At 45.6% G+C, this 12,075-nt stretch overlaps 1 protein-coding gene across 2 annotated transcripts in view; it reads right to left on the bottom strand.

Annotated features, from left to right (window-relative positions):
• Window positions 1-12,075, bottom strand: part of VPS8 (VPS8 subunit of CORVET complex) — a 216,496-nt gene that overhangs the window by 48,775 nt on the left and 155,646 nt on the right. For both annotated transcript variants that reach the window (XM_040439657.1, XM_040439658.1), the window contains 2 exons: window positions 11,243-11,294; window positions 9,910-10,013 (listed from right to left, as the gene is read on the bottom strand). In XM_040439657.1, the coding sequence (XP_040295591.1) occupies window positions 9,910-10,013; window positions 11,243-11,294 (156 nt within the window). The remainder of the gene's footprint in view (window positions 1-9,909; window positions 10,014-11,242; window positions 11,295-12,075) is intronic.

Here is a 12,075-nt window from a genome sequence, read left to right as displayed (position 1 = left end):
CCCTATATAGGGAATAGTCGTTAAATAACGATTTTAACAAGCCGAAAAAAAAAAAAAAGGGGGTTTTGGGGGTGACAGAAGCCCTTTAAGACTTTTTGATCACTTTTTATAAAAAAAATTTGGGGAGTTGTAACAATGATAAAACAGTGAATCGGCCATTTGGATTTTTTTTTCTGTTTTGCTGTTTACCGTACAGGATAAATATCATTATATTTTGATAGTTCTGGCATTTTAGGACCGGGCAATGCTAAAGATAATTTTTTTTTATTGTTTTCTTGTTATGGTAGAAAGGGGCTGATTTGAATTTTTATTTAAGATTTAACATTGCACTGCCCCTAAGGCCCAGCTAGTTTACAGCCCCTCCCACCAGATAGTTACATAGACACTCCCCTATCACTGCCCCTAACATCCAGCTAGTTTATAGCTCCTCCCACAAAGCTAGTTACATAGACACTCCCCTATCACTGCCCCTAACACCCAGCTAGATTATAGCTCCTCCCACCAGGTAGCTACATAGACACTGCCCTATCACAGCCACTAACACCAAGCTAGTTTATAGCTCCTCCCATCCAGCTAGTTACATAGATATTCCCCTATCACTGCCCCTAACAACCCCTACTAGTTTATAGCTCCTCCCACCAGCTAATTACATAGACACTGCCCTATCATTGCCCCTAACAACCCCCAGCTAGTTTATAGCTCCTCCCACCAGTTACATAAACACTCCCCCATCACTGCCACTAACACCCAGCTAGTTTATAGCTCATCCCACCAGATTGTTACATAGACACTCCCCTATCACTGCCCCTAACAACCACCAGCTAGTTTCTAGCTCCTCCCACCCAGCTAGTTACATAGACACTGTCCTATCACTGCCACTAACACCCAGTTAGTTTATAGCTCCTCCCACCCAGCTAGTTTATAGCTCCTCCCACCAGCTAGTTACATAGACACCCCCCTATTACTGCCCCTAAAAACACCCAGCTAGTTTATAGCTCCTCCCACCAGCTAGTTACATAGACACCCCCCTATCACTGCCCTTTTGCTGCTTTGACACACTCATGGACATATTACAGGAAATAAGAAAGCGCCGCATGGACATGGTCATGTGACCACAGATCAGAACGGGAGATAGGAGCAATAAAAGGTAAAATAAATTCAGTACAAAATTACAGCTACAGACACAGAGCGCATACGCCGCTTACACCGTTCTCGACAGCAGCGAACAAGCCCGAGTGCAGTACTACGTGGAACAAGACGCAGCATCACCTGGAGACCTGTGAGGAGGGCGAGACGTGCTGCCCAGCATGACATTTTTACACCTAACTTTTTGAACAGGAATATTGTCCAAAGAAGCTAGCGACCTGACTTACAGATAACAGCGACAATTACCTAGATCCCAATACGAACAAACTTGAACTACGGTGGATGTATACAATCTCATTATTAGGGATACACTGTTATAGCTATATACTGCTTTTATTTGATTTTAATGCATATTATATTTAGCTTTTACCAGTAAGATGGAACTGTAAAAGTGTGTACGGAGGGACCGAGACAGTTCATTCCATTTATATATTTGTATACGTACACTCACCTAAAGAATTATTAGGAACACCATACTAATACGGTGTTGGATCCCCTTTTGCCTTCAGAACTGCCTTAATTCTACGTGGCATTGATTCCACAAGGTGCTGATAGCATTCTTTAGAAATGTTGACCCATATTGATAGGATAGCATCTTGCAGTTGATGGAGATTTGAGGGATGCACATCCAGGGCACGAAGCTCCCGTTCCACCACATCCCAAAGATGCTCTATTGCAGTGATGGCGAACCTTTGACAGACCGAGTGCCCAAACTGTAACCCAAAACCCACATATTTATCGCAAAGTGCCAACACCGCAATTTAACCTGAATACTACAGTCCATTATAGTATATCTATCATTTAGCTATAATAGCCTGCCTAAATTTAGTGCGCTGCTTGTGCCGTTCATAGCGCGCGGTGCGCTGATAAATGGCAGGAAGAGTCTAAGGCATATTGATACGGCTTAGACATTTTCAAGGGTGTGGGTGCCCACAGAGAGGGCTCTGAGTGCCGCCTCTGGTACTCGTGCCATAGGTTCGCCACCACTGCTCTATTGGGTTGAGATCTGATGACTGTGGGGGCCATTTTAGTACAGTGAACTCATTGTCATGTTCCAGAAACCAATTTGAAATGATTCGAGCTTTGTGATATGGTGCATTATCCTGCCGGAAGTAGCTATCAGAGGATGGATACATGTTCTCATTCTGTTTACGCCAAATTCGGACTCTACCATTTGAATGTCTCAACAGAAATCGAGACTCATCAGACCAGGCAACATTTTTCCAGTCTTCAACAGTCCAATTTTGGTGAACTCGTGCAAATTGTAGCCTCTTTTTCCTATTTGTAGTGGAGATGAGTGGTACCCGGTGGGGTCTTCTGCTGTTGTAGCCCATCCGCCTCAAGGTTGTGCGTGTTGTGGCTTCACAAATGCTTTGCTGCATACCTCGGTTGTAACGAGTGGTTATTTCAGTCAACGTTGCTCTTCTATCAGCTTGAATCAGTTGGCCCATTCTCCTCTGACCTCTAGCATCCACAAGGCATTTTCGCCCACAGGACTGCCGCATACTGGATGTTTTTCCCTTTTCACACCATTCTTTGTAAACCCTAGAAATGGTTGTGTGTGAAAATCCCAGTAATCCCAGTAACTAAGCAGATTGTGAAATACTCAGACCGGCCCGTCTGGCACCAACAACCATGCCACGCTCAAAATTGCTTAAATCACCTTTCTTTCCCATTCTGACATTCAGTTTGGAGTTCAGGAGATTGTCTTGACCAGGACCACACCCCTAAATGCATTGAAGCAACTGCCATGTGATTGGTTGACTAGATAATTGCATTAATGAGAAATAGAACAGGTGTTCCTAATAATTCTTTAGGTGAGTGTATATTTGAAAAACATTTAGTTGTATATATTAAATACCATTTTATCTACAATCACTGGAGCATCTCTGTCCAATTTCTTTACTTCTAACTCCTACTGGTCAAAATTTGCTGAAAAATCCGGACGTATCTCACCATTCTCCCGCACTAATTTCAATTATCTTCCTGGCCGTGAAGCAAATAACTGCAGTATTGTGGGGGAAAAAGTAACTCTTGACTTTTCTACAGTTAAAGGGCTTGTCACAAAAAAGTATTACTACACAATAGGACATTGTCATGCCCCACTCTGACGAGGTGCGGTCGTCGGCCAGGTTAGCAGCACGAGTTTAGTGGTTGTTTTGGAGCCGTGCTGGATCCGCCTCTCATCAGGTGCACTGGGAGGGGTCATTAGTTTAAATACCACACTAGCCCAGTGCCCTGAGCGGATTATACTAATCATTGTGGTCTTGGAAGCTAGGAAGGAAGGTTGGCTGTCTGCTCCAGCTCAGGAAGATAAGTGCTATTTCAAGTTTGGTTGTTTTGTGTCATCTATCCCATCCAGGTTCTGTGCGAGCAGGCTGCTCCTTTTTCCCTACTTCACCATCTCAGGGAATTCAGGGTTTTATCAGCCCAGGCACGGGGACACCTCATACCTACTTTAAAGGTCTGTAGGTGGGCTGAGCAGTGCAGGGAAAGAGGTCAGGGATTAGTTAGGAGGTGACCCTTCCCCTGTCTCTCGCCCAGAGCCTGGTTGGTGCGTTATCTGTTAGACTGAGTGCACGCCCGCCGTGACATTATAATCCGCCATACTGTGACTACCATCACTCAGCTCTTTCGTGATGGCGTCAATTGATGCACTGGTTGACCGCATGCAGGCTTTATCCATAGAGGTTGCGGATCTGCGTAGTTCGGTCACACAGTGTCAGAGGGTTCTGGCATAAGGTACAGGTCAGATTGGTGGGGAGCCTAAAGTCGCTCTTCCCGAGAAATTTACAGGGGGTACGGATGATTTTTTTCTGCTTTAAAGAGTCATGCAATTTGTACTTTCGACTGCGTCCATTTTCGTCAGGTAATGAAGATCAGAGGGTTGGTATCATCATGTCTTTGCTTAAAGGGGATGCGCAATCCTGGGCTTTTTCTCTGCCGCCCGGTTCTCTGGCTCTCCGGTCGGTGGAGGAATTTTTCAAAGCCCTGGGATTAAATTTACGATGACCCAGATCGGGTCTCGATGGCAGAATCGAGATTGCGTAACTTACTACAGGGTAAACATACTGCAGAGGGTTACTGCACAGAGTTTAGGAGGTGGGCTACTGAGTCGGGGTGGAATGACCCGCGTTACGTAGTCCGTTTTGTCAGGGGTTATCTGAAAGTTTGAAGGATGCCCTGACTTTTCATGAGTACCCGGATACCTTAGAGAATGCAATGTCTTTGGCTATACGGTTTGATAGACGTATCAGAGAGAGGTGTAAGGGTCCCTCCGTGCAGGGGATCCCTTCTGCGTGTGGTTTTGTTTCTCCTACTGCCCAGGGTGATATTACTCATAACTCTGGGGTAGGGGAGGATCCCATGCAGTTAGGTCAGGTATCTTGCCATTCTGATAGTAGAGACTTTAGAAAAGTGCAAAATCTATGTTACTATTGTGGAAAGAGGGGTCATTTTGTTTTTTCTTGTTCTTATGTTAAATCACAGGTGGAAGAGAAAAAGAAAAAAAGAAAAAAGAAAAAAAAAACTTCCCTCACACTTGGTAGTATGAATGGTATGGTGGAGCAGACAGGTATGCAAGCTCCCTGCAGTTCCCGTTTTCTCCTTTCAGCTATGGTGGCGCTAGAGTCAAAAAATTTGTTTGTTGATGTATTCCTTGATTGTGGTGCTGGTTGTAAACCTAATTGACTTTCTTTTTCTTCAAGGCCTGGGACTAAGTACTTGCACGTTAGAGAACGAGATTCGTGTTTTTGCAATTGATTCTTCCCCTCTTTCTCAAAGGAGCCTTACTCACATTGTTCATGGTATTCACTTAAGGGTGGGTGATTCACATGCTGAAATTATTTCTTGTTTTGTCATGAAGGATTTGCCAGCTCCTATAGTTTTGGGGTTGCCATGGTTGACTAGACATAACCCAATTATAGACTGGCAAGCGAAACAAATCATTGGTTGGAGCGAGTTTTGTTCGGATAATTGTCTTGGCACTTCTATCTCTGGTGTGTCCATTACGGCTTTACCTCAGTATCTCTCGGATTTTGCGGATGTCTTTTCGGAGGGGGGGGCTCAGGAATTGCCCCCTCATCGAGACTATGATTGTCCAGTTAATCTCATTCCTGGGGCTAAGTTGCCAAAGTCTCGGCTTTACAACCTCTCTCAACCAGAAAGAGATGTCATGCGAAAGTATGTCGCCGAGAGTTTGGCAAAGTGTCATATTAGACCATCTAAGTCTCCAGTAGCAGTTGGTTTGTTCTTTGTGAAGAAAAAAGATGGATCACTGTGTTTGGATTTCCGAGAATTGAACTGTATTACAGTCCGGGATCCATATCCCCTGCCTTTGATCTCTGATCTTTTTGATCAGATTGTTGGAGCCAAGGTGTTCTCCAAGTTGGATTTGAGAGGAGCCTACAATCTGATCAGGATCAAGGAGGGGGATGAGTGGAAAACGGCCTTCAATACGCATGAGGGTCATTTTGAGAACCTGGTGATGCCTTTTGGATTGACGAACGCGCCAGCAGTATTTCAGCGATTCGTCAATGACATTTTTCATCACTTGGTGGGGAGGTTCGTAGTAGTTTACCTGGATGACATTTTAATTTATTCTCCTGATCTGAAGACCCATCAGGATCATGTGAGACAGGTTTTGACGATCCTTCGGGAGAATAAGTTATATGCCAAATTGGAGAAATGTTTGTTTGCGGTGCAAGAGCTCCCATTCTTGGGATACATGCTTTCTGATTCCGGTTTTCGTATGGACCCCGAAAAGGTCCGGGTGGTTCTGGAGTGGGACCGACCAGAGAATCAGAAAGCTTTGATGCGGTTCTTGGGGTTTACGAATTATTATAGAAAATTTATTTCAAATTATTATACCCTAGTAAAACCTCTTACTGATATGACCAAGAAGGGCGCCGATGTCTCTGTCTGGTCGGATGAGGCATTGCAGGCCTTTTCGGCTGTTAAGGAGCGTTTTGCGTCTGCTCCCATTCTGGTGCAGCCGGATGTGTCTCAGCTATTTGTAGTGGAGGTTGATGCATCAGAGGTGGCGGTTGGGGCGGTGCTGTCACAGGGTTCATCTCCTGGCAAGTGGGTCCCGTGTGCCTTCTTCTCCAAGAAGCTCTCGGTCGCCGAGAGGAATTATGATGTTGGAGATAGAGAGTTGTTGGCTATCAAGTTGGCCTTTGAGGAATGGCGTCACTGGTTAGAGGGGGCGTCTCACCCCGTTACGGTGTATACTGACCATAAGAATTTGGCTTACCTGCAATCTGCCAAGCGTCTGAACCCTAGGCAGGCCAGATGGTCACTGTTTTTTACCAGGTTCAATTTCGCGGTTACCTTTCGCCCAGGGGTCAAGAACGTCAAGGCAGATGCCTTGTCTCGCAGCTTTCCTTCGGGAGGTGATTCAGAAGATCCGGCGCCGATTTTGGCAGATGGGGTGGTGGTCTCCGCTCTGTACCCTGAATTGGAGATGGAGGTGTTGGGAGCCCAGGAGGGGGCTCCTGGTTCTTGTCCCCCAGGGAGGTTGTTTGTTCCTGAGGGCCTACGATACAAGGTGTTCAAGGAACATCACAATACTGTTCTCGCTGGACATCCTGGTGGTAAGTCCAACTGTGATCTAGTATCCCGGAGGTTCTGGTGGCCAGGGTTACGTAAGAGCATTGAGAATTACGTGACAGCTTGTGAAACCTGCGCTCGAGTAGGTTGCTCATACTCGACCGCCTGGTTCACTTCTTCCATTGTCTATTCCATCTCGTCCTTGGACGCATTTGTCTATGGACTTTATTACGGATCTGCCGAGTTCCTCCGGGAGAACAGTGATTTTGGTGGTAGTTGACCGTTTCAGTAAAATGGCTCACTTTATACCACTAACGAGTCTGCCTAACGCTAAGACTCTTGCGCAGATTTTTGTGGATAATATTGTGAAATTGCATGGTATTCCTTTGGATGTGGTCTCTGATAGGGGCACGCAGTTTGTCTCCAGGTTTTGGAGGGCGTTCTGCTCTCGGCTTGGCATTCAACTTTCATTCTCTTCGGCTTTTCATCCGCAGTCGAATGGTCAGACGGAGCGTACTAAATCAAAACCTGGAGACCTACTTGAGGTGCTTTGTGGCTGAAAATCAGGAGGACTGGTCCTCATTCTTGTCCTTAGCAGAATTTGCGTTGAATAACCGTAGGCAGGAGTCCACGGGTAAGTCGCCTTTTTTTGGCGCATACGGTTTCCATCCTCAGTTTGGTACCTTTTCTGGGACTAGTTCCTCTGGGATGCCAGAGGAGGAGAGATTCTCTTCTGCCTTATCCTCTATCTGGCGGAGGATTCAAGGGAATTTGGAGAGGATGGGTGAGAGGTATAAACGAATGGCTGACAAGAGACGAATGACTGGTCTGGACCTGTGTGTGGGTGATCTGGTGTGGTTGTCCACTAAGAATATCAAATTGAGAGTGCCATCTTGGAAACTGGGTCCAAGATTTATTGGTCCGTATAAAATTTCTGCGGTGATCAATCCTGTGGCGTTTCGGCTGGATCTTCCGCAGACTTGGAGGATCCATGATGTGTTCCACAGGTCTTTACTAAAAAAATACGTGAGACCGGTGGAACCATCGCCATTGCCTCCTCCTCCTGTTCTGGTCGAGGGAAACTTGGAGTTTGAGATCTCCAGGATTCTCGACTCGAGAGTTCTTCGGGGTTCCCTTCAGTACCTGGTGCACTGGAGGGGATACGGTCCCGAGGAGAGGATGTGGGCTCCGGTGGTGGATGTCAACGCCAGCCGACTGGTCCAGGGTGTCCGGAGGTCACCCGTAGAAGCCCCCCTTTTGGTGGTAGTTGACCGTTTCAGTACTGTCATGCCCCACTCTGACGAGGTGCGGAGGTCGGCCAGGATAGCAGCACAAGTTTAGTGGTTGTTTTGGAGCCGTGCTGGATCCGCCTCTCATCAGGTGCACTGGGTGGGGTCATTAGTTTAAATAGCACACTAGCCCAGTGCCCTGAGCGGATTATACTAATCATTGTGGTCTTGGAAGCTAGGAAGGAAGGTTGGCTGTCTGCTCCAGCTCAGGAAGATAAGTGCTATTTCAAGTTTGGTTGTTTTGTGTCATCTATCCCATCCAGGTTCTGTGCGAGCAGGCTGCTCCTTTTTCCCTACTTCACCATCTCAGGGAATTCAGGGTTTTGTCAGCCCAGGCACGGGGACACCTCATACCTACCTTAAAGGTCTGTAGGTGGGCTGAGCAGTGCAGGGAAAGAGGTCAGGGATTAGTTAGGAGGTGACCCTTCCCCTGTCTCTCGCCCAGAGCCTGGTTGGTGCGTTATCTGTTAGACTGAGTGCACGCCCGCCGTGAGAGACATTTCAAATGAAGTATAATTGCAATATACAGCACATGAGAAAAAAAATATATATACATTTTTATGTACATTATATTTTCCTCTCTGGTTGCACCCCCTGCTGGTCCACCTTCTGCTGCATACATGGACTAACATGCTCCGTAGTTTCCCTGCTGCCTTCTCCTCCCCTCAGTATCAGAGTAGTGATCTCATACAGAAAAAAGTGAAGTGTTCCAGAGATCTTTCATTCATTCCTCCCTAGTTCTAAAATCATAGAAATATACAACTTTTTCTCTCTCTAGACAGTGGAGAAGGAAATTGTGGGGCATTATATTATATATGTATCTCTGGGGCAACATGTTAGGGACTATTTTCCATGCAGGGGAGAAAAGGGTTAACAAGAGATAATTGCATTTCATCCTAGGAGATGGAGGTGGTTGATGAGCTGCTGCTCACCCACAGAAAAGAAAGAAAAGTCATCCAAATAAGTGAGTAAAGAGTTTTAAAAATCACTTTAGAATTTGTGGAATAACTTTTTCAAAAGGCATTTATGTCCTGCTACTGTATATGACTGATGAAGAACTGACTGCCGTCATTTTAGATAAAATGGATTTTGTTTCAGGCAGTGTGGTCCCCATGAGTAGACTACATCGGGAGCACCCCCTTCACCTCATGCTTTCTCCTCACTCTGAGTACAACAGTTTCTGACAAGTTAAGAGCCTGAGCGATGTGCTGGCAGGTTCCCAGTCCGTCCTTATCTTTCTCTCTGCCATTTCTTTTCAGCTTCTTTTCTTCTCTCTCTCTATTTTCATTCAGCTGTTTCCTTATTTTTATCTTTCTATTCCATTCTCTCTTTTGTCTGTCCTGGTCTCATTTGCAGCACAAAACGGCACGTTGAAACCTTGGCTGTAATACCCTGATTTTGTGAGTAACTCTCACACTACCCTTGCCCTCCTCTTTGATGTATGATGCTTAATCATATTACGTCATGGGTCATCCTGGGGGATGACCTACACCAGATAATTCTCCGGGTTGCTACTTAACTACCCATCATGTCATTTCTAATATACTGTTTCAGCAGTGTACATGTTTATAAGGTCTTATCCCAGCCTGATTATGCTTATTTGGGTTATGCTTATTCCTTGCCATTTCTGCATTGCCGTTGTGAAGGTTGGATGGTCATCACCACCTGATCAGCGGTGGTCCAACACCTCGCTGGAATTACACAGCTCCGCACATTCTGCAGTGGACTATGCTGCTTACTGCAGCACTGCTCCCATTCACTTCAAAAGGGAGCAATGCTGCAGTAACCAGCGCTGTCCACTGCGCAACAGAGGGAGCTGTGTAGTTCCGGCGCTGGAGCTACTGCAGAGCAGCTGATCAGCGGGGAGGTGCAGGGCGATTCTGAGCATAGGTCATTACTTGTAAAGGAGTGGGCATTACTATACCTCTCTCTGCTGCTGGTTGAGTGTATGTGATGTTCTTTCACACAAAGAGATCGTTTCTGAAAGAGTATCCTCAACATCTTTCAAGACCGCCGTTTGTTTGCTATCTACAAAGTGAAAAGTAGAATTTAATGAGCTGAGAGAACATCCGTATTATTCTACAAATAAGCTTTCACTTCAGGACTAAAATGCTCGCTTGAGCATGATACTTGAGCGTTTCAACTTGAAGTGCTTGTTCCTAATTGTAGGAAATTTCCAATTCAGATCTATTTCATTATAATGGAAAATACTTAATTTAAATATCAAACACATCTTACAGCATCTCCTTTGGTGTATCAATCAAATGCACCTCTATCTACTGAAATATGCACCCTTTTCATGATGGCGTGTGGTCCCTTTCTCATGAGAATACGGATATTTAATTTCATTTTATGCAGACATTACCAGCATAGCAGCTTCCATTAAATAGGCATATAAATGAGCAGAAAAAAAGAGGCTGTATGTCTCTGCAGTTGTTAGGTCCCATGCACACGATCGGTTTTGTGGTCCTCAAATCGCATATTTGCAAAACACCGATTTTGGCTGTGAGCATCCCACATTTTCCCATACAACACAGCCTTATGATAAAAATGTCTATTCTTGTCCGCAAAATGCACAAGAATAGGTCATTTTATATATTTTTTTGCGGGATGGTGGGAATGGACATATGGATGCGGACAGCACACAGTGTGCTGTCCGCATTTTGTGCGGCCAATAGAAATAAATGGGTCCGCATCCGATTCGCAAAAAATGCGGATCGGATGTGGCCTAAAATGTGCATAGGGCCTTAAAGGGGTTGTGTCATCTGAGACAATGGGGGTATATCACTAGGATATGCCCCATTGTCTCATAGGTGTGGGTCCCACCACTGGGACCCGCACGTATCTTCTAAATGGAGCCCTGAAAGTGGCGGAGGGTGCACTGCGCATACACAGCCAACCTCCATTCATTTCTATGGGGCCGCCGAAAATAGCTGCACACTGGCTCGGCTATTTCCGTCAGGCCCATAGAAGTGAATGGGAGCGGTGGCCAGTCATCTGCGGTGTGCTCTCATTCACTTCTATGGTGGTGGCCGGAACAGAGTCCTCCAGCCACCACCTTGGCCCGCTCCGTTATCGATATAGGTGCGGGTCACAGTGGTGTGACCCGCACCTATCAGACAATGGGGGCATATCCCAGCGATATGCCCCCACTGTCTCAGATTAGACATCCCCTTTAAGCAAAGTAGAAATGTAATCCTTCATTCCTAAGCACGCTGAATAATCACAGAAAATAGAAGGATATATTAGAAGCTTACCTGCCCCATCCACGGAGTCCTCAGTCAACGCTGACAATCTGTTTTGTAGCCTCTAAATATATGATAAAAGGATAACTACAAGTTAGGATGTCCAAGACATGCCAACATCAAATGGTAAGAACACAGCATGCAGAACATTTCACGTTACGCTCATTTGACAGGTAGGTATAAAGGCTTTGCAGGATGATATGTAACTATAGGACAAAATGCAGCAGTTAAATGGGTTGTACCAAATTACACTCATGACCCAATGCCCCCAAACATGAAAAATCTTTGCAATTACACTTGCTTTTCTAAAGTCAAGCACTCACAAGTTCTAACCACCGTAGAAATGCCATCCACTGTGGCGGTCTTGTTGCCCATGGTCATGTCCCGTGGTAGTTCCCTACCTGAGCTCGCGCACATCATCCTCTGTCACAGTGCATGGACAATGCAGTTTGCACTACATCAGTGGCAGTGCACATTACATCTCCCCCGCTGCAGAACCACCCCAAGAAGCTTCTTAAATAGCCAGTATTCGTGAAACCATGGGGTGCCGTATAACGATGGAAGGACGCTGAGGAGATTAGTGAGTGTAAACTTTATATTCAGTGAATGGTCTTTTCTAATTGCTACACGTTAGGAAGGTTTGGTTTGGCTGAAATACAGTAAAGATGCTTGAAATGTCAAGCACCATCTCACCAGCATTTGTCACTCAGCAAAGTACGCTATGGCACCCTCCTTTTTTTGTCAGTTGCACTGATGACCAAGTGCATAGATGATAAAGGTTATTTACTGGAATACCCCTATATAATTCTGTCGCCAGCCAGCACTAGAGGGAGCTAAAGAAGTCA

Source organism: Bufo bufo, chromosome 7 (assembly GCF_905171765.1).
Source record: "Bufo bufo chromosome 7, aBufBuf1.1, whole genome shotgun sequence".
Lineage (NCBI taxonomy): Eukaryota > Metazoa > Chordata > Amphibia > Anura > Bufonidae > Bufo > Bufo bufo.
This window is presented reverse-complemented; position numbering and strand designations above follow the sequence as displayed.